Consider the following 26,073-nt stretch of genomic DNA (forward strand, 5'->3'; position numbering starts at 1 on the left):
TAAAGCTTAAGAAGCCTTGTTTACCTCCTCGGTCTCTGTTGATTAGTGCTACTTAACGAAAAACAGGATTTTCTGTAAGCGTGGATTAGGGTTTATATATATTTACCCAGGTAATTACAGTCATCTCCGCAATCCTGCCAACTACACTGGAAAAACACAAAAATCTTACAAGTACTTTCTGGTCTACTTTCACGTGCAGATATCTTATTTCATTTGAAGTAAGACAAAACTAACCTATGAGTAACTTCTCAGCAAGATATAGGCTCTTGTTTTACGTCAATAATTTTTGATTATTGATAAAATTACTAGATCCACTGGCAGATTAATTTTTACCTTTATAACAACACATTTTCCCCATGTTATAAGTGAAGAAATCTGCCAGTGGAACTAGTCATTTTTATCAATATTCAAGAATTATTGACTTAAAACAAGCGCCTATTCCTTATGTGAGTAAAACGGCTGCTTAGGGCCCCCACACCAGCAGGGGGCCTCCAAGAGCACAAAGATAGCATGATAAAATATCTATAGATACTTAAAATAACATTGAATAAAACTAAGTCCTATTACACAATGAAAAGCAATCTCTATCTTATTCTTATAGTTACACAAATAATAGTTTGGTTTTCTTCATGCTGCTGCCATTGCTGGGGAAATATAAGACATCAAACTTGTCAACTTGTTTACTGTAAATTTAGTGCTTATCAGCTGATGTTACTTTGAGATCATTAAAATAATACGGCACTCTTAAATACCACTCTGCATCTCAAAATACAATTGGTTTGTTTTTCTTTTTAGTTTTTTTTTTTCCTGTACAGTTAAAATCAACAGCCATTTTAACCGGTACGATGTGAGCTAATTATGAATTATGGTAATGATGGTAGGTATGTTGCACATATAGAGGAGCACAGGAATAATAAAGAATCTGGTGTTTGCACCCCATTCCAGGCCATGCTGCCCTGGGCAGAAACCCATATCGCCCTTAATAAAAACCACCTCTTGAGAAAGATAAACCAAATTTGCTGTTGGTATTTCCTTCGCCTCGTGCCACAACTTTACTTTACACATTGTGTTGTCTTAAGTTTTTTTTTTTTTTCCTGCCTTAAAATGGAGGGGAAAAAAATACCCCTGCTTTGTGTTTAAAACAACAAGGCGCCTGATAACGTATATCTCTGTTATTGCGAGCTAAAGCCGTGAAAACCGAGTCCGTACAGGTCACAGTGTTTAATTTAGTCCCTCCTCTCTGTGTGGCATGGAGCCCAGGGGCCATTTACTCCTGCTGAGGACAGTAAATCTCTACGGCCAGATTACAGATATACTGTTTCGGGTTTTAGCTTTCCACTTATTTGGGAAAAGAAGAGAACTCTGTGATTAGGAAGAACCTAGAGTGATAGATTGACTGAGCTCTGATGACTTAAGATATTCAGTCATTACCATTAAATAAACTTCACTGTGTGAGTGTTAGTTCTGATGAGTAAGCACGGTATCCACGACAACCCTCCAGTTTTTTTAACCATTGGATCATTCAGCTTTTGGGCACACAGGAGTGAAATATTGTCAATATGATTAATGTGTTATTCAAAATTTTAGGTTTTGAAAAGTCTCTCGCGCACGGACTGGTTCCGAGAGCAAGACACAGATTTAACACCAAAAAAAATCCTACAATTTCAATAACGCTGTTTAATGTATAAAATATAAGACATTTATTCAATTACACAAGTCAATAAGTCATTAAGCCACCAGGAATAATAAATATTCATTACATTGAAATAATCTAAACAAATTGTGTCAAGGTAAATGACCTTGCAACTCAAATGCTGAAATTTAATAAAAAAGTGACCAAAAAAAAAAATCTAATAAATTTTCTCACTATAGTTTCAGCAGACTGAAATAATTTTGTTAATTCTACCTGACCTAAAACAAGAGAAGCTTGGTCTGATTTAACTTCAGACAGTGAGAAAAAAAATGTGTTTGTCTTTTTATTGGGTAGATAAAAATATCTGCTTTCAAGGGTAACATTTTCCAAATTTAGGCTTTTGATCAAAAACTGTGCTGTTTGATTTTAAAGCACTTTCAAAAATTTTATACTTTTACACTCAGTATTGTATTTTCCAGGAACAAAGAGCCACTCTATATCATAATCAATTAACTATGGTAACTTCTGTTGTTATAAAAAGCCTGCATATATCAAATTGACTTAAAAGAATTTTTACTTTGTATTTTAACTCCCTGAAATTGGGCCTCTGTCTCTTTAAAAACTCCTGCTCTTTCTGCAACCCCGCCTTCAGGAAGTTATTAAAACACGGCTCCTTTATTAATGACATTTTTATCAGCGTTCCACTGAGAAGTAGTGCCTATAATGAGCTCAGCAGATGCACAGTACCACCAGATGTTTGCTAATTGCTGCTGGCTAGTCTGAAGGAGCTGAGTGCTGGGGGGCGGGGGGGGGGAGGCTGCTCTGCAGCTTTGAGGAGGAGCTTCGTCTCAAAGGCGGAGCTAGATCCACCCAGGTGTTTTGCACAGCTGAATGGTTGCCACGGGAGATTAAAAGATGAGAGAATCACGGCACCACTCTGTTTATGTTTTTGATGAGGGAACAACATTATAACACGATGTAAAGTTTGGAAGTCAATTTTATCTCGTTCTGCCCCTTTAACAGATGCGCTTGATGAAGTGGCTGCTGAGTGCATGTTTTAGTAAAGTAACAGGATCAGTTTGTATTTATCCACTATAGGCCATGGCAGATAAATAGTAAACACACACACACACACACACACACACCGCACTTTCCTCATTTTTGTGAGTACGGTATTAAAAATGTACCGCCATGTTTTACTTCGATTTCAAAAATATGGTTTACTTTGGGTTGGTCTACTCAGTATAAAATTCCACTGCAATAAATTTAACTTTATGGCTGCAATGTGAAAAATACTATATATATATACTGTATATATATAGTATATTGTATATATATATATATATATATATATATATATATATATATATATATATATATATATATATATATATATATATACTGTATATATAGTATACTGTATATATATATATATAAGGCTTCTTGATGCACAATGTTCTAGCTTGTACTGCACAAATGCCAGTCAGTTCCTCTCTATTTGCTGCAGAGAGCTCAGCAGATCGAAGCAGAAAGATCCGCATGGCTTGGCCCCACTACAGATAAGTTTTTTTTTTTTTTTAAGAAAAGAAAAAAGGGGGGGTTGTTTTTCTAACTTGGGTAGACTGACCCTTTTCGCTTTGACATCGCTGCTGCTTTTGGAAGGAAGGAAAACAAAGGGGAAAACAAAAGCAAAACAAGACAAAAAGTGACATTTATGGTCTTCAAGTGCTGATGCAGCTACAAAAGGGACAAAGATAGAAGAGGAGGATCAGCAGGGGGAAAAAAATGTTTAGCTGGTGGATGAAAGACTGTAGAGCGAGGAGAGAGTGAGGGGGAGATAGAGACGGAGGACAGAGGGGTGGGTGGTGGTGGTGGGAGGGTGGTGCAACAAGATGGAGAGAGACTGCCTGCACATACTGTCAAGGCAGTTAATATAAGGCGTGGAGATAAGGCCCCACAGACAAACATTGACCAAATCAGGCATTTCAGCAGCGCAGCCCCAACTGTCAGTCAGCCTGAGAGACAGACCAACAATCAGCACTTTACCGCTGATAAGGGCTCTACTGGGCGCGTGCAGGAAATAGCCAATCTGCGGCCGGGGCCTGGAGGAGAAGAGAGGAGAAGAGGAGGAGAGGAGAGGAGAGGAGAGGAGAGGAGAGGGTAACAGAGGAGAGGAGAGGAGAGGAGAGGAGAGGAGAGGAGAGGAGAGGAGAGGAGAGGAGAGGAGAGGAGAGGAGAGGAGAGGAGAGGAGAGGAGAGGAGAGGAGAGGAGAGGAGAGGAGAGGAGAAGTGGAGTTGGGGGGGTTGGGGAGCGCAGGGTGTTGGAGATGATGGAGAGTGAAATTCAGAGAGAAACGTGGACCGAGAGTTCACAGGCTGTTGAGAGGTTGGAGAAAGCAGACGCGGAGGTGGGGGGAATGGGATGATATTCCTCCACACCCAAACGCTCTTGAGGAGGAAGGGATTCAACGGGGGAATAAAAGTGGCAGGGTTTTCTTTCTGTCTTTTTTTCTTTTTTTTAATGAAAGGAGGGGACCAGAGGTGTGATGCTGGCTCTTAAAATAGCGTCTCTTCCCAGGTTTTTGTCACCTGGGAACAGCTTGCTCAGAGAGGGTGTGAGAACTTGGTTTAGACCAACACCTTCCATTAATGATTTGCCAACAGCTTTGACTAGCTCATTCTTCAGCGCGCTGGTTCGCCTCTGCCTTCGCCTCGCGCGCACAATGGCATCGTTTCATCCTCTCTATTGATTAATGGCGCGTAAGAGTGTGTACAGGAGCAGACCCCGAGAGGAGGATAGCGCCAGCTGCTTTAATGGAAGAATAAGTGCGGGGCTATGAAATTCCCTCCCCATAACAAAATAAACACATCCCAACATTAAAAAAATACAAAAAATCTGGACATGGAATGCCTTTGGAAGTCCAAGGAAGCGGAAGGCCGCGCAGAGCGCTAGCTTAGGTATACACTGACCCCTGCAGGCGGCGTCAGGGAACCGCATTCCCCGGGCTTTTAACTTTTGAAGGAATAAATTCCCAGTCGTTTACCTTTTGTCAAACACATTTAGGCTCCTCTGAGCGAAAACTGCAGCGCTCACCCAGCAGCTGGCGAGTGTTTATTTTCGGAAGCGGGAGTCGGAGAGAGAGAGAGAGGGGAGGGCCGTCTGAGCCTTCCTTGATCATGAACCAAACCGCCATTAGCATGACCGCCGATAAACAGTAGGAATCGTAAACAAGCTAATCACCCAGGGCATATTTGTATTCGCATTTGTGTTCGCACGCACTGATGTACAGGGAGGGAGGAGGAGGAGATGAAAGGGTGACGCGAGTGTGAAAGGGTTAAGTCCCATCCCTGGTTGCATGCTGCTTTCCCTTGCTCTGTCAAGCCCCATTAAACCTGCTACACCACAGCAATATGGCGCCATCAATTACAGGCATGCTGCCATCAACGCAGCGCGCGCGGAGAGGAGAGGGAGAGGCAGGGACACATAAACAGGACAAACGGCCACATAAAAAAGCCCCGCAGCCTTCCTCTGTGTCTCCTCCTCTCCTTCTCTCCTTGCACCTTTCACCTCCGAGGTGTCACTTCGTCTGTCAGTGACCAACCTGCAAACAGCAGCAGCAGCAGAAGAAGGAAGAAAACCAGAACAACTTGACGCGCTTCAAGTTCACTGTCACTCATGACAGAGCTGATTTGTAAAGAAGAAGAAGAAGAAAAAAAAAAGGGCCAAAAACAATTCGACGGTGTTAATTGGAAATGTGCCTCTACTGCCCCCTTGTGATAGAAGTTAAACCGTTCAGGTCATAAGAATCAAAATTCAGACACACACACACACACAAAAACTTATCATCTTCCACTCCTCATACTCGCTGCTTTTATTCTCGTTGCCACAAAAGAAGAAGAGAAAGAAACTGTTTTTTTTTTTTTTAAATCAATAAGATCATAGCAGAGTAAGAGCAGTAGCATTGAGCGTTCTTTGTCAGCAACACTTTGAAATCTGCGCTTCCTCTCCCCACGATGCCGAGGAAAACATTCATTTCTCGAGATGTTCCGAGTTATCGGCCCTTCGAGACGAGAAGGACGAAGCCGCCGCTTGGTTAGCGGAACACAGAGACGTTAAAACGGAGATCCCAACCAGCTCAGAAATGATTCGGCTCTTCCTCCGCCGTTTTGTTGCTGGAGAATCTTCAGCCGAAGCTTGATTTGGAGTCTTGAAGTTAAACAGAAGAAATTTCAAGTATCTGGCTTTCTCGACATCGCAACAGCCTGCAAAAGAAGTGAAATATTTGAATGTTCATTGAATTCACAAGCATGTCGCTTTCACTGTCTCAGGTAGGAGTCAGACTGTAATTTGCACAAGTCAAATTTTGCAAAGGGATTTGCAGTTCAAGGAGAGTGACCTGAAGGAGTTATGTAGCCTGGAAGTGTGGCCCCGACAGCAGAGCTGTGCGCTGAGATAATAAAACTTCTCTGCTTTGGTTTTTCCAAAGGTTTTTCTGGCTCTAGAAATTGAACAGTAATTTGACGGGAAAGAGATGCAGCAAATGCCCAAGACCAGGAGTTGAACCCAGGACAATCATATTGAGGACTACGACCTCTACGCTTTACAAACTACCCTTTCTTTTCTTTTTCTAGTATATTTTAGTGGGGTTTTTTTTTTCTTATTTTCAATCCGTTATTCCAAGCCAGTAGCTTGGCATCTGAAATCTGCTTTTGTCAGTAGGACAGCAATTAGACTTTTTAAAAATGTTTTATTGGATCAAGTGTAACCTCGATAATCGTGATCGCTCAGTTCAACTCAGTCCTGCGTTGTGTGAATAAGGGCCAGGAGACAGGATGAGATGAATTGATTTTTATCTGTATGGAACAGGATAACAACTGATCAGGAATCAGGTTCATCACAGCGGGTACAGCACCTTGCGAGGAATAGTATTTCATGTTAGCATCAAGCTAACATAACATTTTACCAGAGCGTTAAACTCAGTGAACCTACCTCGCGCTCATCTCTCATGAACTGGCAACGAGATATCTGTGTTCAGTATATTTAACACTGCCAACCACCAGGAGGGGGTGCTGTTTCACCCATTACACATGAACCCAAACTTGGGAGTAATGACAAGTGGAATTCTATACAACATTAACTATGTTACACAAGCAGTCTTTATTTTATAGTGGTTAGACAAGAAAGAAGTAATGAGTGAGTGGGAAGACATGCAACAAAGATCATCAGGCCGGGACTCGAACCTGCGACATTCGTGTCGAGGACTCGGGTCTCCATACATGGGTTGTGCTCTACCTCTGTGCCACCACAGCACCCCAGCAATTAGTCTTTGTGAGATTATTGTCCAGAGCCGTCTGTCATTTTCTCTTCTCTTCAGCCACAGATCTCTTCTTCGGGCCGCATTTCTTAAGATTTAGCATTGTGGACTCTGGACGGCTGATTTTGCCTGTGGTGAGGCATTTCTGCCCGAAATCTCAGTCTTGGTGTCGTCTGCTCAAACCTCTTGGTTCTCAGTAAAGATTAGCAGTATCCACATGGCTATGTAAAAAGAAAATTCCCAGACGTATTTGTCAAACAACTGTTTGGCGTGTAATGGTTGTTATGGAGACTTGGTGACCCAGTGATGCAACAATGTGCTGCAGTGACGTCTGTAGAGATTTTTCTTCTGTCATCTACCTTACCATCCTCTGTCATGGTGGAAATGTTGTCACAGTTCCACTTGATTCAAACTTTTTTATTGTTTTTATTATCATTTCCTGTCCAGATTGTAGATGGGGGAAGACGACTCTGGAAGTAAACCTGTTAGACGCAGCAAAAGGCTTGAGATCATGCATGACACAGAGCCTGCATCATGCATGTTTTAGTTTTTCTGGAGGCTTGACAGCTGAATGAAAATAATGGTTCATTAGTAGGCCTCTAGATGTAATTCAACTATTTGAATCTGTTGAGTTCAGGCATATTAAAACACCAGTAGGACTCTGTTGGACGTGCCTTGTTTAGACGAAAATGTGTTGGAACGTCTTCGTCAGAGTCTAAAGACTAGACTAAAAACCAACAGAGTCTTTGGAAAGACTAAAAAAAAGTTCACAGATGCTGTTTGTCCACCCTGACTGAGCTTGAATTTAGCCAAGTCTATAGATGTTCAAAGTTGGTAACAAATCAATGTGAAACATTGCAAAAAGTACGAGTGGTTTTGCCAACACAACAGACCCTTTGTTCTTGAAAGGGCAATCACAGGAAATTCTGCTTATTCAGCTAAATTTGTTTACGACTTCACCGTAAATATTCAACACATTGTGCTTAAATTATTACAGCAGAATTAAGAGGAAAGTGAACTATTGTGTGTTGAGATCTGTCAAACTGACAAAACGGATCATTTGGCTGAAATCGTTAAAAAAAAAAGAAACCAAACACGGCACGTTAATCACAGATTTTATTTATTTGAGTTATATGATATAAAAACATGCACACGTCAATGCATTTGGGTTTTTAAAATACAAAAACATAAATATTTGACATTACTATTAGTACGTCACTTAAGGTAAAAGCTCCATTTGTAAAGCAACAACTATATTAATGGACGGATAAGGAGAAACCTTTTGTTGGCAAAACAATCCATCATCCCTTGTGCTGAAAGCATACTCACTAAAGAGGAACGGTAGTTTTACATGTTTAGTATCATTTGTCAAAATGAATGTCAAGATGAAAAAAGTAACATTTCTTTTGTCGTTGACAAGCCAAACGGACATAAAACACTAAAACAAAGAGCAAATAATTCTAACCATTTGAAACGTAAACAGTGACAGAGTAAAACAAATGATTTACATGAAACTAAGCCTACATATTCACATAAGGTCCCACACTGAAGAGGCTCTCATGACGAGTTTATTTGTGACGAAGAGCTGCTGCTGCCTGAGCTCTTGGTCTTCTGCCCTCTGGTGGCGCTTGGCTGCCGCTGCACCTTCTGGCTGGAGGGCTCTCGACTCTTCTCACTCTGGCTTGCTCCGGGTTTATTGCGCACTGATTGAAAAACAACAAAAACATAACCAATCAAACAAACAAACAAATTAGAGGTTAAAATAAAAATAAAGATGATTTTCTGATCTCTGGTTCCAAGCAACACGGCACTTATGGAGTCAGGGAAGGGACTGATGGAGCGAGATGAGGCGCATGTTGCCAAATTTTGATTAATGCTAAATGAATCCAAAATATACAGAGTCTTTGTATGTCTTTGAAAGTATTCAGATTCAATTTATGAAAATATATATTTTTTATTTTCCAGATGTATAATTTCTATCTGCCTTTGCTTAATCTGATAAAAGGTGATAAATAAAAACGGTTTCTCCCCCCCATTTTTCTTCAACTTTTTTATGCTAACATAAAATATTTACTAACAAATGTTTTAGCATAAGAAAAGTCAGGATAATATTTTGTAAATGTCAAGTTATCATATCATTTTTATGCTAACATGCAAATGTTAGCATAAAACATTTAGGCGCTAGCATAAATGCGTTAGCATTGTAGTCTTTTTAAGTTATTTTAGGGAATTTATGCTTTTGTAAATCTAACAATCTCCATTTTTAACTGTTTCTCCATACATTTCAGCCACTTTGAAAACAAAACAAAATAAAAGAACTGCATGGTGAATACGAAAACACTCACGGACGTTCTAGTTTATACATGCTTGCGCGCACAGACACACACACAAACACACGCACACAAAACTCTTTCCATTCAAAACAATCAATGGGATGAGGAAGTCTCTGGCTTTGTATTGTAAATATGACACGAACTGCTATTTTTGAGAAAGAAACCCAGATGGAAGTGAAGGAGAGGGGACCTTGAGAGTGAGCTGAGCTAGCATCTTGGGGACCGTAGACCGCAATCTTAGTGTTGACCCTTGCGGATCTGGGGGCTGACGCTGAATGGTGGGCTGCGGCGGGCTTGGGGCTTTTCCCAGAGACCAGAGAGTCTTCCTCTTCAGGAAGCAGGGGGCACAGAAAGAAAAGAAGCAATTTGCACAGAACATGAAAGAAATTCGAAGAAGCAGTGGCAAACACAGAGGCTATGCTTGGTCTTCATTTCACCATATGGCTGGAAAGCCCTTATCGGCGAAGTAAACAGGGAGGAATTGGTGTGAGTTTGAACTGAACAACAACTTAAGGAACATGTGCGTTTTACAGATCTGAAACAGAAAGTGAGGAGCAAAGAAAAGATTGCGGGAGGAAACTAGTAATAATAACAACAGCACTTATATTTGCCGGGCATCATCACGTCACCAAGGCACTGCTGAGGTATGAACCAGTAAATAGGATTTTTAAAAACACCAATTATTTTTAGGCTCTCTCTGTTGAGACGCACTGATCCGATGTTAATATCTGTATTGGTCTCGATCCATAAGGGCGGATCTATTCAGTTTTGTTCTACGCTCTGTGCTGTGAGGGACGTCTAATTGCACTGAATGAACAAATAAAAGTGCTGTTGTTTTTCCATGTTTGACCAGGCTTGTGAAGGTATCGGTGTGTCTGAGTGTGTCGTACTGGTGCAGAGTTATCAAATAAATCTCTAATTCAATCTGTGTTTAGAAAAAAACTGTTTTCCATATTTATCTGAACATGGAAAACGATAAAAGCAAACTTCTTCAGACATTTAAAGTCTAGGTGGTTGTAAGGTGACTAGCTGTGACGCAGTTCCAGTGCTGTCAATATTCCTATAAAGTAATGTTTATCTAAACAGGCCCTTCAAGGTATTTTAGTTGAAGTCTTAAGACAGCAGCTCCTTCCTTGTCCGTGCTAACTTTAACAAGCACACTGACCTTTGACCTCTGCAGGTGCTGCGGTCGTGCTCGCTGGGTGCGAGGACTCTGCGGAGCTTTCAGTGACTCTCAGGCCCGCACACATCGCCTTCAGCGTCTGGAAAACTGCTTGAGGGGCCACGTTCATCTTCAGCAGGTCCACGATAATCCTGGTCGGGCAACGACGAATCAGTTCACTTCTCCACCGGCAAAACAAAAAGATTTCACATTTCTGCCGACCGGGGACACTCACTTGAACACTTCCTGATCCAATGTGATCCCTGCAGCTTGTGTCAATTGAAAGAGTTCACTCTCTTCAGCGCTGAGGACCTTTTTTTTCTTTATGGCATATTTCTGCACGTTACTTGTGACGACCATCACGGGAGAGTCAGGGGCCGTGGCCCCCGTCTGCTGGGCCTGCTGAGACATCACTGGTGGAAACCTGAATTATTGGCGATAATAACAACTGGATCAGAAAGTGTTTCTCCCGCCCGATATAAAACCATGGCACGTTCGTGCTCCTTTTTTTAAAAATTTTTTTAGGTATTAACTCATACAGGACTACAACACGTTAAATTAACAAACATACCAAATCACAACGCTTCATTCAATAGGATTATTGTTGTCCTGAAAGGAGTAGTTTACCGCTTGTAACGGCATCAGTTGATGAAACAAGACGCGCCCAAAATGCGTCACTGATGCGAAATAGTGCCGCGCGGGATGATGGGATATGTAGTCAGAGGCGCTTAGACCTTGTAAGAGCTCCTTAGTTTATGCAAACTTAGCTGTAGCGTCTATTTTTATAGTTAGCGTAGCTTCCTTGAACAGTTATATGTAAGCTACAACGTCGCCTAGCAGCACGTTAAATAAAAAAAGATAAATAAGCGTATATAGTTGCTTTGTTTATCACACCGTTTCATATTTCTTTTTACATTTCACAATTATGCGCTACTTTGTGTCGGTCCACCACATAAAGACCCGCTAAAATACGCTGGCTTTTATGGCGTTGACCTGATAAAGTGTGGAACTGTTCAAATGATAAAGTTTACACAGGCTAGCTGCGGATGCTAAAAAAAAGTCCTAGCAAACGAAAGCGGAAGTGCTCGGGGGGCTGTCCTCTCCGCTGTCGTCTGAGAATGGCCGCCGCTGCAGCAGGGATAAACAAGCAGGGCGCTGTGGCGACGATGGAGTCCTGTCTCCGGCACGGGAGGGGAGCGAATGGAGGCGCCGTCAAGGTTGGAATAATGTCACTGGACACGAACGGCCAGACTCGGGTCGCTGTGCGGGGTTTCATCGGCTGGTTTTGATGATAATGAGGAGCTAAGGTTGCTGCGTTGGCGTTGTTGGCAACGGATGCTAAAGGGCAATGTAGCTCTTATAGGAACTGCGTATGCATATGTATTTATTTATTTATTTATTTATTTTATCATTAAAGGGTTGCTTTCTGGTTATTCTTGAAGATGTATGTAGAATGTAAGGTATTGTTGGGAAGCGTTGCTGCACGGTAATAGAGCTCCGTGAGCCATCGCTAGTCGCCGTTTGCGCTGGTTCAGGAGCCCTGCAGCTGTTTGAAACTAAAGCTCAGCAATCACAAGTTCACACGTTGTGGGGATGTTATGGAAAAGATGCGCTTTGCATTTTGCATGAAGCTCACAGGAAAAAACAACAGAGGATTAAAGTGAATTGCAACGTTCTCCTTTGGATTGACACTTCATAACTACATCCCTTGAAAGCATCCTTCCGCTTTGGGTCAAATTAATCACCCCCTCTTTGCAGTTGTCAAAGCGTTAGAGGACGGGCAGTTCATTTTTGCTTCGCCTCTTGCAGGTGTTGGAGTGTGGCGTGTGTGAGGACGTCTTCTCCCTCCAGGGAGACAAGGTCCCACGCCTGCTGCTCTGCGGTCACACGGTGTGCCATGACTGTCTCACCCGGCTGCCCCTGCATGGCAGAGCGGTCCGCTGCCCCTTCGACAGACAGGCCACAGAGCTGGGTGAGGGACCGGGAGCAGCTACATGCTGAGCACTGATGCAGACTTTCTGGAAAAGTAAAATAGCAAGACTAAAGGGGGAAATAGTCTCATATACTACAGAGCTCCTTGACTTTTTTTTTGTTCCTAACATTTTGTTATGTTGCAACCACAAACTTCAGTATATCTTAATGGGCCTATGCGTGACTGATTGACACAAAGTCATGTTCAGGAAATTAAAATATTAATGAAAGGGGCATTTATTACCGTTAATTATTTTTGTGCTAGGTGAAATTGAAAACGACGCCTAGAGATGCGTATCTGACCATTGCTCCAATGGCGGGTGGTCATCATTCCCCCCCCCCCCCCCCCCCTCAGAATTATGTTGTTAACAGAAAATGACCCAACACTCATGAGTCCAAATTTGAAAAACAAAAAGTTTTCTTCTTAATGTTTTAATTAACAGTTAAAATACAAAGAGAGAATTGGTTCCACGGACTCAAACACCATACAGGAGTTATAAAGAAAACCTCAACCATACAGGCTCTTTATATTGAAGTAAACTGAATATGTTTTTTTTTTGGGGGGGGGGGGGGTTGTATTTTGATGCAAAAAGTTTTAGTTTGTTTAGAATTGCATACATTAAAAAAATACAGTGGGGTTCACCAGCCCAGAAGAGGCAGAGCACCCAAAAATTGTACGTACTCAAATAACGGCGCAAAAAGTATCCATTCAAGAAATCAAGGCCAAGTCAAATTTATTCATATAGCATGTTTACAACAGCACAGGGAGCACAAAGTGCTTTACAAGGGAAGAAACCAACCAAAAGGTCAAAAACCAAAGGAATCAAAAGCCAAACTTTAGACAGAGGAAAAAGCTTCAAAGACTGTCAGGCTAACAAAGGCAGGTAGAAAGGAAAAAGAATAAACAAAAAAAAATTTACTCGAGTTAAAGTAGAAAAGTATTTTGTAAAAAGGCTGCTTGAGTAACTGATCAATCCATCAATCATTTAGTATTACTAAATTACATCGCCAGATGGACTGAGATATAAATGAAAATGATGCATACAAATAACAAAATCAGGCAAAACCAACATTTTCCAAATCAGTTACTTTTAATATAAAACTTATCAGACTTTAACAAAAACGGCAGGTCTGTGATGCTGAATTGTTGGTACTTCATTGAGTGAAGTTGCTCATAGTTGGTCAAGTGTCCAGATATTTTTCTCCAAAAAGAGTGGCAATGCTGCATTATAAAATAACTCTAGTAAAAGTAAAAAGTACAGTGTTGTAATAATACTCCTAAAACTACATTTCTCTAAGTATACGTAAGTAGTTACCATCCAGATCTGCACCAGACCCTTGAACACTGGTTGAGTAACCAAAATATGAACACTACACAATGACATTGGAAGGTAAATTGTTCTGTTTTTCCAAAAGGGACAAATAAAATTCGGGTTGTACAGTCGTGATTGAAGTCGCACCTTAATGTGGCCCAACTTGTCCAGCTGGGGTCTTTAGACGGTTCTCTTTCAGCGCCACTGCCTCTACAACAGTTGGGGTCACAAATTAGTTTCCGGAAATGAAGCTTAATAATCCAGAATCTATTGTACAGTTTGCACCCTCTCTCCATTTCTTCCAGTGTGCTGTAAAAAATCTTTTACTCAGTCTGTCTGTGTGTGTGTGTGTGTGTAGGGGACTCTGGAGTTTGGGGTCTAAAGAAGAACTTTGCTCTGCTGGAACTCTTGGAGCGCCTCCAGAACGGAGCAAGCAACCAGTCCGGAATGGCCGAGGACGCTCTGAAAGGCGTGGGAGAAGTAAGGCGGCCGTATTCACAACCACAGAGAAATCTCCACGCATTTTAAAGAAAACAAAAACAAAATCCAATCACCTTCTGCCCCCCCATTCCTCAGTGTATAATCCGTTGCGACGAGGACGAGAGCCACACGGCGTCCATGTACTGCACGGTATGCGCCACGCACCTGTGCGCCGAGTGCTCCCAGCTCACCCACTCCACCCGCACGCTGGCCAAACACCGCCGGGTGCCGCTGGCCGACAAGCCCCACGAGAAGATGCTGTGTCCGCAGCACCAAGTCCACGCCATCGAGTTCGTCTGCCTGGAGGAGGCCTGCCAGTCAGGGCCTCTCATGTGCTGCGTCTGCAAGGAATACGGCAAGCACCAAGGACACAAGGTAGGAGGGGTCAGGTTGCGCCCGCAGACGTCGATGTTTTTTATTAAGTGAAAGACAAACATGTTGTGTATTTTGATGCTTTTCAAAAGTTTTTGACCGTGGTTTGCACACTTCTGCAGATGAGCTCATTTTTAGCTTAGCTCTTTTGCTAACTCCTGAAAACATTTATCTCGCTCAGCTTCATTTCAGACAGAAGAATTATCCAAAAAGTTAGTAAAAAAATAAAGTTAGTTAGCACTGCCCTCCACTGCTTTTTAACAGCTAAAAATAAAACAATTGGCGCGACCAATCAAAATCCAAACAAGAATCCGTGGCAAGGCGTCAACGTTGATATTTACAGCTGCTCCTCGTCCGACAACTCGTGAAAAGGTGCTGCTTCATTAAATATTCCGTCTGAATGCCTTCTGTGCAGCACGCGCTTCTGGAAACGGAAGCCAACCAGATCCGTGCGTCCATCCTGGACATGGCCCACTGCATCCGAACGTTCACAGACGAGGTGTCCGAGTACTCCAGGAAGCTGGTGGGCATCGTGCAGCAGATCGAGGGCGGGGAGCAGATAGTAGAGGACGGCGTCGGCATGGCGCACACGGAACACGTAAGGCTTCTATCTTCCACCCGAATTATGGCGCTTCTTCCTGCAAACTTTTTTGTTTTTAAAACTTTTTTTTTTTTTTTTTTACCCCGGGAGATCCCTGGAACGGCGGAGAGCGCGCGCTCCTGCGTCCGCGCGTACTTCGCCGACCTCCACGAGACGCTGTGTCGGCAGGAGGAGATGGCCCTGAGCGTGGTGGACGCTCACGTCAGGGAGAGGCTCATCTGGCTGAGGCAGCAGCAGGAGGACATGACCATCCTGCTGTCTCAGGTCTCCACCGCCTGCCTGCACTGCGAGAAAACCCTCCAGCAGGTCAGGCACCTTCTTTTTTTAAGCAAACGCGCGCAAACAATAAGACGGATTCAAAGGCGCCCTGGAGTTATCGCGTCGTTTTCCGCCGCAGGACGACTGCCGAGTGGTGCTGGCGAAGCAGGAGATCAACTGTCTGCTGGAGACTCTTCAGAAGCAGCAGCACCAGTTCACGGAGCTGGCCGATCACGTCCAGCTGGACGCCGGCATCCCCGTCACCTTCACTAAGGTACCCACTGCCCCCACCTACAGACACTTAAAAAACAAACACCAGACGGCTGACGGATGTCTTCTCCTCCCAGGACAACAGAGTCCACATCGGCCCAAAGATGGAGATCCGAGTCGTGACTCTGGGGCTCGACGGAGCGGGAAAGACCACCATCCTTTTTAAGCTGAAGCAGGATGAGTTCATGCAGCCCATCCCGACCATCGGTACTGCCTCTTTTTAAAAAAAAACAACACGCCACACCAGGCTGCGATGTCAATGATTAACACCTAAATCAAAGATGTTTCTCCTTCCTGTTTCTCCCAGGTTTCAATGTGGAGACAGTAGAATACAAAAACTTGAAATTCACGATCTGGGACGTGGGAGGAAAGCATAAACTAAGACCTCTCTGGAAACACTATTATCTGAACACTCAAGGTATGTTCAGGTTCAGGTTGAGCATTGAGAAAGTTTACTTGTAAAAACAAAACAAAAAATTACTGTCAAGTGGGAATAGAAAATAAACCTACAGAACAGTCAAGCAGACAAATTGATTTTCTCTTAGCATCTCAACTTGTCGTGGTAAGTCTGAGCGTCGCTGGAGGATTTGGGAAAAGTTAGAAAATGTGTATGAACCAACACACACACAGACGTCTTCATTCTGTTCTCTGACTTCAGGCGGTTGAGGCTACCACTAACTAGCTGCTAATACTTCTAGCTAACGAGCTTGCTAGTTGTTTTTTCTTTTTGTACGTCTGCGTATTGGGGTCATTGTAGGTAGGAGTAAAAAAAAAAAGTGCAGTAAATTTCCACCTAAAACCATTCATGCATGTCTGATTTTCAACTTTTGGAGCTCCAAAACTTTACATGTTTTTTTTTTTCTTCTTGAAAACGTGAAATTAATTGCAAACTTTGAAGTTTTTCTTACAAATTTACGACTTTTTCAGCCTTTTCTTTTTTTGTTAATTTCTGAACTTAATCAAAAAAAGTAGTTTTAATCTGCGATGGTCCTGTATGCAGTTGTATTTTAGCCTCTATCTAATTTATCGTAATCTCGTAAAAATTATCGATACGTTATCTTACCGTTTATCTAATTTACCATAACTGTAAATTCATGGGAAGTTTGTTGGACGACGTTTGTCTTTGCTACTAGCTTACTTCTGTTGCCAAACCACAACGTTGCGTTCATTTTGCATTTTGTGTAAAAAAAAAAAAAAAAAAAGCTTTGCACTGCTACAATAGAAAGTGCAGTTTTCTTTTGTACATTTCTGTCGTGATACAAGCCTTATGATTTATTCATAATGGTTACAAAAGGGTTCTTAAAAAAAACCCTCAAATCTGAGTTTGTGAAACCCGCCGTTTGTTCATGCAGCAGTGGTGTACGTGATCGACAGCTGCCACCGAGACCGACTGATGGAGGCGCACAGCGAGCTGGCCAAGCTGCTGACGGAGAAGGAGCTGCGGGACGCCTTGTTGCTCATCTTCGCAAACAAGCAGGTAGCGATGTAAAAGTTTTTATTGTTGTTCCTTTCAATTTGACCCTGTCCCGGCTTGGAAACGAGCCCCTTCACCCTTACGCGCCGCTCGCCTCGCAGGACGTTCCGGGCGCCGTGTCGGTGGAGGAGATGACGGAGCTGCTGAGCCTGCACAAGCTGTGCTGCGGGAGGAGCTGGCACATCCAGGGCTGCGACGCCCGCAGCGGGATGGGTCTCCACGAGGGGCTGGACTGGCTCTCCAGGCAGCTGGTGGCCGCCGGAGTCCTGGATGTAGCTTAAACATCATCATCTTCATCATTAATCTGCCACCAACGCGTCCTGCACTTACTGACCTTACCCCAATCCTCCAGGATGCGGCTGAAAGGCCAGTCCCTCCGTTTCATCTTTTCTCTTAAGTAAAGATGGAAATGCCTCCCCTGGCTTTATTAAAACTACAGACACCTTCTGAACTTTCAGAATGAACCCCCAATCATTCGTGGTCATCACATTTATTTCAGTAACTAGCCTATTTACTCTGAAACGCTCCTTGTGCTGCGACAGTCTAGACTCTATTCTTTCCATTCAGAGCAGTCCTTGTTGTGATTTTTATTTTTTTTTCAGCTTCAGTTCTGTAAGATTAACTCACTAACCGTTAGCTAGTTCAGGTAAGCGACTACAGTGACCTTGTATTGTAAATCCAGCACATCTTTGCAAATGACGTTATCAACAGAGCTGGTAACCAGTTTTCGCTTCAGTGAGTCCAGTGGCTTCTAGTCGGTGTTGATGTTGCCTCATCGCCTGATGTCAGCAACAGCTGCTGTAGTGCAATCGGCTCGTTTCTAGTCGTCTTAAGCTAGTTTCTCCCAAGTGTGTGAACCTGTTTGATTTTCCAGACTGGACTTGAAGGGGTCGCACTGCTTGTTTCCGGTTGAATGGCTTGCTTTCTGTTACAGAGTAACTGTTTACTGAATTTATTTACAGACAGGAAAGGAGGGAGAGACGTAGAGGGGGGCGTTTCTGTGAGCAGATGAAATGTCAGAATTTAACTTTTTCTCCAGTTTCTTTTTTTGAAATCCATTTCCGCCATGAATGGGGGAGAAAAACAAAAGCCCAACAGAAAGTCATGATTGAGGTTCAATCATGACTTTCCAAGTCGGGATCTTGAAATGCTAAATTGCAATTTTGACTTTTAAAAGTGACGAAGCGTAACGTTCCATCTCATAATTCCGAGTTTGAATCTCACCGCGACTTTAAAAGTCGACATCGACGGAAAAACATTTACGTTCGAAGTCGAAATTGACGTCGGATCTTACAATTATGACTTCGAATCTCATATGACTTCCTGTTGGGCTTTTATTTTTTTCTCTCACGGCAGAAACGAACTTCCGCCAGACGAACCACCTCCTGTTACGTTAACCTCGTTGTTAAAGAGAAAACATAAAAAAAATGTGAAACTTTGCGCGTTGATATGGAAGTGCGTAGAAGACGGCGCGCCGTTTTGATCCGCCGCGTGAATCTATGACGTAAACCGAACACTGACACTTCTTAACGACGAACCACGGTTTGAGTTGGATCTTTTATTCATTGCTATGTAATGTTTATTATTTGTATCTATGTATGAAAAGGAGAAAAAAAAAAAAATCACAATGCACGTGTGAAAAAGCCTTTTCGTGTTGTTTGTGAGAACAGAGACGTGGAAGCACAGCACGCAGTGAAACCTTTGTTACAAGTGGACTTGATGACGGCTTTTGTAAATTATAAATAATGTGATGCTGTAAAAAAAACAAAACATTAAACTGTTTGACATCATTTGTACGGCTGAAGTTTCCTCCGTTCAACAGTTGTGTAACCCAGAACTTGATGAGTTAAAAAAAAAAAGAAGAAAAAGTTACAATCCAAAGTTTTCTTTTGATAAGTCTGTAAAAACGGCCGTCACTGTACAGGGAATTGACAGCGAATCATTTGATGGTGATGTTGATGATGCTGATGTCTTCGTAGGGTTTGTCGGTCTTGGGGTTGACTTTAGCGTTGGAGATCCTCTGCACCACCTCCATCCCTTTGATGCACCGTCCAAACACCGTGTGCTTGTTATCGAGCCACGGCTGCAGAAACGCAAGAGAAAGCGAGGAGAGTTATAGTCAGTCTACAGAGTTTCTGGACGAGTCACCAAATTACATTTAAGACTTTTTAAGTCCACCATGGATGAAATTTAAGACCTGCATCGTGACAGAAATGGCAAGAAAATTGCATATTTTGCTGTTTTCAACATCGTTTACCCCTGTAGAGCCAATATTTGTTCACAGAATGCCGAAACAATCGTTGTCGGCACACTGGTGATTAAATTTGCACCTATCCAAGACAATTGCAAAAAAAAGCCTAGCCAGGTTGCTATCAAGTGTTTATTAGCTAACGGTGGTTAGCGGTAGCCTCAACCACATCGAATCACAGATGTCTTTGTGTGACTCAAACTGTTGCTCGACAGCAAAGTCCTGTGAGAAAAAAAAAATTAAAACTAAGCACAAGTTAAATGAAAAATCTATAGAATATCTTTTTTAAATTTTGTACAATTAGTTGTCAGAATAATCAACAGATCGATTGATTACTAAAGTACTTATTTTACTTTAAAAAGTGACTCAAGAAAAAAAAAATATTTTTAATTATATCATATTAAAATTTTCTGTCAACTTTTTAAAAAATTTAACAAAAACACAATGGGGCGCCGCTACCACTGCACTTAGCTAGTTTTCTAGGGGAAATCCCAGCGTGGATATCTGTCTATTTTTCCATTTTTAAATTTTCAACGTTCTGTCGTCGCCCACATTTAACATGCAAGTAACATCTCCATGAATCTGGATGGGGGCCACTTTCAGGTAGTCAAACGTCAAAGTTGAGAGTCGCCTGCTTGTTCAAAGCTTGACAATACTTCAGCAAGTAACCAAAGAAAAAAGAAGTAAAAGTTGAAAACTTTTTAAAAACTGTTTAAAAATGGCAGTAATTCGTGCTTGGCGAGTCGGCCGTGAACGCGACTTACTGTGGGAACCACGGTGACGAAAAACTGGGAGCCGTTGGTGCCGGCGCCTGCGTTGGCCATACTGAGCGTGTACGGGCGGTCGTGCCTCAGCGTGGAGTGGAACTCGTCTTCGAACTCGCCTCCCCAGATGCTCTCCCCGCCCATGCCTGTGCCGGTGGGGTCTCCGGTCTGGATCATGAAGCTCTGTGGAAAACGAGAGGCTCGACTTGGGTTTTTCTTTTTTTTTTTTCTTTCAGATTTTTGAATCAAAATCGGCTTATTAAAGTCCGGCAATCTCCCAAAAAGCAACAATTGTTCCGCCGCTGGTGGCAAAAGTCTACCTTAATGACTCTGTGGAAAATGTGGCCGTTGTAGTAACCGTTCCTGCTGTGAACGCAGAAGTTCTCCACGGTTTTGGGACACCTAAACACACACACACACACACACACACACACAAAAAAAAGCAGAGATGCTTTCGAAATCCTGAAACGTAGGAAGCAGCTCGGAACGCCTCGTGCTCAGAAGTTGAACCTACTCCACGGGGAAAAGCTTGAGGTGGATGTCGCCCATGGTGGTGTGGATGATGGCGCTGTCCGACACTCTCTTGGGCCCCTCGGCCTGAGTGGCGGCCATCACCTCCTCCTTCGAAGGCTTCTCGTTGAAGATGTCTCTGTCCGAGTCGGCGCTCTTCGTGTCCTCTGGTTCTCTTTTTGTAAACTAACAACAAAAAATCGCAATGAGAGATTAAAAAAAAGAAGAAGAAAAGAAGCTGGCCGTTGAAACGAGCCGTCCTGCCGTCTCACCATGTAGAAGCGGTTCTTCTTGAAGGCGGTGCAGAAGATGGTGGGGTCGGGCTCCACGTTCTGCAGGGCGGGGTTGTCGGAGGCCTTCATCTCTATGGTGGGCGCCACCTCCATGGCCTTGGCCACGCCCTGGAACAGACACAGCTGCACCACCCGGATGTTCTCCTGCTTCCCCAGGATACGCACACATCTGGGACGAGAGGCCAGACAGCAGGTCGGTGATTTTTAAGAAATAATAATAATAACGATAATTGAATTTATGTGACTAAAACATACGAGAAGCAAAGTTGTCTAAATGGAAACTAGTGGATTTAATGTAAAACATACTTTTTTTGCAGTTTAAACTGCCCCTTTCTTTAGATGTTATTATTTACAGTCCATTAATAAAAAAAAAAGTTAAAACGAGAAGTTTACACACACCAAATACAGAGACAAGCATGGCTCCGTTTCCATTGGCCATAGAGTTCCCCAATTTGACATTTTGAAAATAAATGTGGTTTTTGGAAACAACATTTAACAACACAAACCTTTTTCGTAAAAGGTTTTGGCATCCGGTTGAAAGCTGAGTTTATTGGTTTATTGTGCAATGCTGCCATGGAAACGTTTTTTTTTCACATCCCGAGTCACACCGTCAACAACCGGATGTTGCCACCGATGCAAAAAAAACAAAAACGAAGGAGGAGATAGGAGGTGGTCAGAGGATCGCGGCGCGGCACGTTTTTCAAGGACTCATCGCGTGTGATTTTTAATTGCGTTTCTTGTTTAATGGAAACGCCGCAACTCCGATATTGTGTTTCTTCAACGTTAGCGGAAAACTGACAAAGTTCTGCGCACTTTCGTGATGGATACGCAGCAACACTCTGAAGTTCAGTCAGACCAAACATCTCTTGGTTTTTAGGTCAGTCTCTGACAGATTCTCTTTCTCATTATTGTGGCAAATCGAAATAATTTTGGTCATTCGAATTGACCGAAAGCAAAAGAGATTTGGTGAAGACAAAAGTGTACGTAAACTTCTGGTTCTACTTGTGGAAGAGACACGTGTTGAAAAAGATGTGATTCTGTTTGCAGTTTCCCCGACTCACATAAACTCACCGCTCAGCAATAAATCGACTGCATGATGAATTAAAATCAGCGCAACAATTTTAAATTGGACAAAGAGAGCCTCCTCTATAATACTGTTGGAAAGCCGCCATTTTGAGAAACGCTGCACACATTTGACACCCAGTACTAAGTAGTTAGTCTGCACTACCTGCCACTTTTGCCCTGTCTAAGATGAATGATTGTTATTTGTTGAAATGTAACCTTGGTTACCAAAACTTCATAACCCATTTTAATTATTTTGAATATTTGAAATGTCTTCCATTTCCAGTGGTAAAATTAAAAGTTTTACTTTATCTTTGAATGGGTGTAGTTAAGCTATTATTATTATTATCATTATTACTTGATTATAGTCTCTATAACTATATTATCATTTATTGCAATCATTTCTGAGACAATTTATCGTCCAGCTAAATGCATTACCCACCGGTTAGTTTCCACGTTGATGACCTTGATGCCCAGCATGGTCCCATAGAGGACGAAGTGGCCCGTCTCGTCGAAGATGATGTTGGTCAGGCGGACGGCGTCCACCTTCTCCAGCTCTCTCTCCACGGCCATCCGCCGGCCGAACTCCATGTCGGGCAGCTGCGGCCGCATCTGCTGCAGCTCTGTGAACATCTGAGCGCGCACAAAACACCAGCGTGACGTCACTGCATGGGTGCGGCGCGGCCTCCTCGGCGCGGAGGACCTACAAGTCGACTCACCGTCAGCGACTCGTCGAACACTCTCATCAGCTTCCCCGTCAGGAAGCGGAAGATCCGGACTTTCCTGTCGGACGCGATGGTGGCCATCTTCTTCCCGTCGGGGGAGAAGGCCAGGCTGACGGGATAGGTTTTGTGCTTGGCGAATTCGTACAAGTCCGTGTCCGTTTTGTACGCCCAGCCCACGTGTTTGGGGAATTTGAACTCGTTGGGGAGGCCCGTCCAGTATTCCAGCATTCCCGCTTTGTCGGCCGACACGATGACTCTGAATTTGGGGTTCAGGCGGATCTGGGTGAGCGGCGAGGAGTGCAGCTTGTCGAAGAGGTGAAGGGGCTCGTTGCTCCCCCTGCCGTCGTACACGAAGATCTTTCCTGTGGGTTTTTCTGAGCAGGCCACGGTGCAGATGGCGTCGCCCGGGTTGTAGATCCACTCACACTGACCCGGATGAAACCTGCAGGCACAGAGAAGAACTGTAGCACAGTCAAAAGCATCAATGTGTCTTTAACTTTGTGCACATTTTGAAACGTTACGGCCACAAAGCTCCCAGTTTACATTTGAGCTCTTTTTCATGCTGGTTTACAAGACAGAGTAGTAAGGCCAAGGTAGGGAAAAAAGTAATAGGCCATGAGAAGGAAGTCGTAAGAATACGAGAAAAAAAGTCGGAATGATTTGAGATATCATGAAAATAAGGCTGTCAAAATTCAAGAAAAAGGTCGTATTAACTTGACAACAATAAAGTCGTAGTAACACAAGAATAAAGTTGCAATAAGAGAAAAAGTCAAAATAACACAAGAAAAAATGTCGTACAACAAAAAGTCATATTAAGGAAATATTCAATGAAAGTCGTAATGATACGAGAAAGTCACACCAATACAAGAACGAAGTCATAATGATATGCGAATAAAATGGTATAAAGGTAAAGTCGAAATAACACAAAAATAAACTCATTATCTCAACTAAGTAATTGTACGTTTGTGGCTGCAACATGAAAGAAAGAAAAGTTTTACTCCAACTCTGTAAATGCATGTAAAAAAAATAAAAATAAAAAAAATAAAAAAAAATAATTCAATCAACATCTTCTGTGTCTTTGACGTGTCGGACTCACCCCATCTTCAGCATGTTGATCATGTCGAAGTTGACCACGTCGAACACCTTCATGGCCTGATCGTCCCCGACGGAGCAGAGCAGGGCTCCTTCTGCGCTCACCGCGATGCTCTCGATCACAGCTGCACACAGAGCAACGACAGCGGTCAGAACCGGAGCCGGAGCCACGGCGGAGCGGGGTTTGGGTTTCAATTCAGCTCGTACAGAGATGGCTGCGGAAGTGTTTCACAAACTCAATTCCCTCGTCCTCTTTCTTCTTCCAGAATTTCACATGGCCGTCCTGGCTGGCGGTGATGATGAAGTCTGTCCTGGAAACAGGGGGGCAATATCACAACACATGTTGTCTTTTTCCAAAAGATTTTTTTTTCAAACATCTACCAAATAAATAAGACCATAATGTTTATTTTTACAAATAAAAAATAAAAAAATAAATATGTAGATATATCTATATATCTACATATAGATAGATAGATAGATAGATAGATAGATAGATAGATAGATAGATAGATAGAAAGATAGATAAGTTATCAATATCGACCCAAATTTTCATATGTGCATCCCTAAACCAAACTTCTTAATTGGTCTGGGAAAGGTTACAGATTCAATTCTAAGGCTTGCGTACAACAAGTTGTCATTATATAATCATAATCACCATAACTGCCATACAATATGGCAATAATAATATGGCAAAGAACTTTTTGGAGTAAAGTAATTGTTGACAAACATATTTCAAATGAACATTTTGCACACAGATGTAATACTCAGCCATCAACGAGACTCAAAAGAACCCAAAACAATATCTAAAGCACTGCAGGTGTGATTAATCTCAGGTAAGGTCAAAGTTCATGATTTAACAAGATGGTTTGCAGTAGTGCAGTCTATTTAAAGAGACTCTATGCAAAAAAAAAAAACAAAACAAAAAAGTCCCAGAAAGAAAGAAAGTCCCAGATCCAACACAACAAAAAGCCAATTCTTCCATCTGGACTGCCTTTGATCAGCTTAAGATCAGAACTTCAAATACTTTTGAAGTAAGCGTGATCAAAGTAGTCGCTCTTTACTCAAAGTGTCCGATGAGTCCTACTTCAGGAGTGAACTGTTCTTGTAGCCAGTCACTTACTTTGAACAGACCAGGTGTGTGATGACGTCTCTGTGCATGTAGCTCCGCTCATACATGGCAGCTGACGGGAGGTTGTCCAGGTAGACACGCTCAAATTCGAGGACTGATGAAAAACAACCAGCAAAGGGAGCAATAAACAGAAGGGTTCATTAGAGAAGACATTAGAAGTTTTACATGGCCGCCATAATGTTGTTAATTCGCTCCTGAAAACGCCACCTTTTCTCTTTTTTGCTTTCGTGGCCTCGCTTGGCATGGGTCCGACCCAGTCTGCATCTTCTCCATCTCCATCCCCATCAGTACCTCTCTCCTTCTCCTGACTATCATCAGCTTTTCGCTTCATCTCCACACTGTTTTCGGTGGCCGCCATTTCTGCGAAGCTTCCGTCTGGTCCTTCTTTGATTGCGGTACTTCCGGTCGGCTCGGGTTTTCAGTCTATTTCTTTTATAGCTCCAAATAATTCATTATAGTGCACATATATATATTTTTTTGTTTTTCCTAATATTGACTTTAAGCATGCCCTTAAACTGGAATATATTCTAAATAAATTTTCTAATTTAATCTGTGACATCCGGAACCAAAAACACCCGTTGTTGTTGTTTCCGCGTGCCAATTATCACGGAGCATTCAGATTAAACCAATGCTCATCCACAGAGGGGTGCTATTGTATGACATTAAACTAAATATTTTTGTGTATGGTGGGGTTTCTTGCTCTATATTCATTCAAGTTTACAAATAAAGATTAGAAAAATATTCTCAACTTTAATCATAACTAAAAGTCATAAAATTAAAACAAAATAATAATTACACTTATTGAAACTCCCCTTAAACTCGGAAACAAATATTACACTAGCCAACATGGTTGTGGGAAGGGAATCATAATCATTTTCACATTTACGAAAAGCAATTCTCGATTTAAGTATAATTCACTTTCTTGCTACTAATTTTTTTATATGAGCAAAGCGTTTAAAGGTGAACTAACACGGTTCTCCCTATATTACACAACAAACGTATTAGCTCCGCTGCAGAATGAGCAACATTTACATCCAGGAGCCTCCCACGAGTGGAAAGGTGGGCGCT

The 26,073-nt window shown here is 42.5% G+C and overlaps 4 protein-coding genes across 6 annotated transcripts in view; 2 read left to right on the forward strand and 2 right to left on the reverse strand.

The window, feature by feature from the left end:
- Positions 1 to 8,051: 8,051 nt before the first annotated feature.
- LOC102221212 (mitotic-spindle organizing protein 2-like) lies at positions 8,052 to 11,129 on the reverse strand. 2 transcript variants are annotated; one of them, XM_005802451.3, is made up of 5 exons: positions 11,015 to 11,129; positions 10,679 to 10,867; positions 10,447 to 10,595; positions 9,472 to 9,609; positions 8,052 to 8,651 (listed from the first exon to the last, which is right to left on the reverse strand). In XM_005802451.3, the coding sequence occupies exons 2-5, from the start codon at positions 10,852 to 10,854 to the stop codon at positions 8,506 to 8,508; spliced, it is 609 nt and encodes a 202-aa protein (XP_005802508.1). In that variant the 5' UTR covers positions 10,855 to 10,867; positions 11,015 to 11,129; the 3' UTR covers positions 8,052 to 8,505. The 2 variants fall into 2 exon arrangements, with proteins under 2 accessions (XP_005802508.1, XP_005802509.1); XM_005802452.3 differs by lacking the exon at positions 9,472 to 9,609.
- Positions 11,130 to 11,523: 394 nt separating this feature from the next.
- trim23 (tripartite motif containing 23) lies at positions 11,524 to 18,967 on the forward strand. 2 transcript variants are annotated; one of them, XM_023338073.1, is made up of 11 exons: positions 11,524 to 11,660; positions 12,253 to 12,415; positions 14,086 to 14,207; positions 14,304 to 14,582; positions 14,995 to 15,177; positions 15,271 to 15,486; positions 15,578 to 15,712; positions 15,786 to 15,915; positions 16,016 to 16,126; positions 17,064 to 17,185; positions 17,284 to 18,967. In XM_023338073.1, the coding sequence occupies exons 1-11, from the start codon at positions 11,562 to 11,564 to the stop codon at positions 17,461 to 17,463; spliced, it is 1,740 nt and encodes a 579-aa protein (XP_023193841.1). In that variant the 5' UTR covers positions 11,524 to 11,561; the 3' UTR covers positions 17,464 to 18,967. The 2 variants fall into 2 exon arrangements, with proteins under 2 accessions (XP_023193841.1, XP_005802511.2); XM_005802454.3 differs by having other exon boundaries at positions 11,526 to 11,660; positions 17,061 to 17,185.
- ppwd1 (peptidylprolyl isomerase domain and WD repeat containing 1) lies at positions 18,726 to 25,376 on the reverse strand. The gene is made up of 11 exons (XM_005802453.3): positions 25,213 to 25,376; positions 24,997 to 25,099; positions 24,084 to 24,187; positions 23,881 to 24,001; positions 22,779 to 23,226; positions 22,502 to 22,692; positions 20,977 to 21,166; positions 20,709 to 20,890; positions 20,515 to 20,596; positions 20,195 to 20,377; positions 18,726 to 19,265 (listed from the first exon to the last, which is right to left on the reverse strand). Exons 1-11 carry the CDS (start codon positions 25,361 to 25,363, stop codon positions 19,122 to 19,124), a joined length of 1,899 nt encoding a protein of 632 aa, XP_005802510.2. The 5' UTR covers positions 25,364 to 25,376; the 3' UTR covers positions 18,726 to 19,121.
- Positions 25,377 to 25,847: 471 nt separating this feature from the next.
- The window catches only part of cwc27 (CWC27 spliceosome associated protein homolog), a 78,074-nt gene continuing 77,848 nt past the window's right edge, over positions 25,848 to 26,073 (forward strand). The window contains exon 1 of the mRNA XM_005802455.3: positions 25,848 to 26,064. Coding sequence (XP_005802512.1) covers positions 26,023 to 26,064 — 42 coding nt within the window. The 5' untranslated portion in view covers positions 25,848 to 26,022. The remainder of the gene's footprint in view (positions 26,065 to 26,073) is intronic.

This window comes from Xiphophorus maculatus, chromosome 8 (assembly GCF_002775205.1).
Source record: "Xiphophorus maculatus strain JP 163 A chromosome 8, X_maculatus-5.0-male, whole genome shotgun sequence".
In the NCBI taxonomy this organism is placed as follows: Eukaryota; Metazoa; Chordata; class Actinopteri; order Cyprinodontiformes; family Poeciliidae; genus Xiphophorus; species Xiphophorus maculatus.

Bases quoted from the DNA above. Each gene is read 5' to 3' on its own strand.
- LOC102221212 (XM_005802451.3), bottom strand. From the start codon at position 10,854: ATGTCTCAGCAGGCCCAGCAGACGGGGGCCACGGCCCCTGACTCTCCC. The intron at 10,596-10,678 runs GTGAGTGTCCCC...TTGCCCGACCAG, and splicing joins TTGGATCAGGAAGTGTTCAA to GATTATCGTGGACCTGCTGA. The intron at 8,652-9,471 runs GTCCCCTCTCCT...TTTTTCAATCAG, and splicing joins TAGCTCAGCTCACTCTCAAG to TGCGCAATAAACCCGGAGCA.
- trim23 (XM_005802454.3), top strand. From the start codon at position 11,562: ATGGCCGCCGCTGCAGCAGGGATAAACAAGCAGGGCGCTGTGGCGACG. The intron at 14,583-14,994 runs GTAGGAGGGGTC...CCTTCTGTGCAG, and splicing joins GCAAGCACCAAGGACACAAG to CACGCGCTTCTGGAAACGGA. The intron at 16,127-17,060 runs GTATGTTCAGGT...TTGTTCATGCAG, and splicing joins CTATTATCTGAACACTCAAG to CAGTGGTGTACGTGATCGAC.
- ppwd1 (XM_005802453.3), bottom strand. From the start codon at position 25,363: ATGGCGGCCACCGAAAACAGTGTGGAGATGAAGCGAAAAGCTGATGAT. The intron at 21,167-22,501 runs GTGGGTAATGCA...CTCTCGTCCCAG, and splicing joins ATCAACGTGGAAACTAACCG to ATGTGTGCGTATCCTGGGGA. The intron at 20,891-20,976 runs GTGAGACGGCAG...TTTTGTTGTTAG, and splicing joins AGAAGAACCGCTTCTACATG to TTTACAAAAAGAGAACCAGA.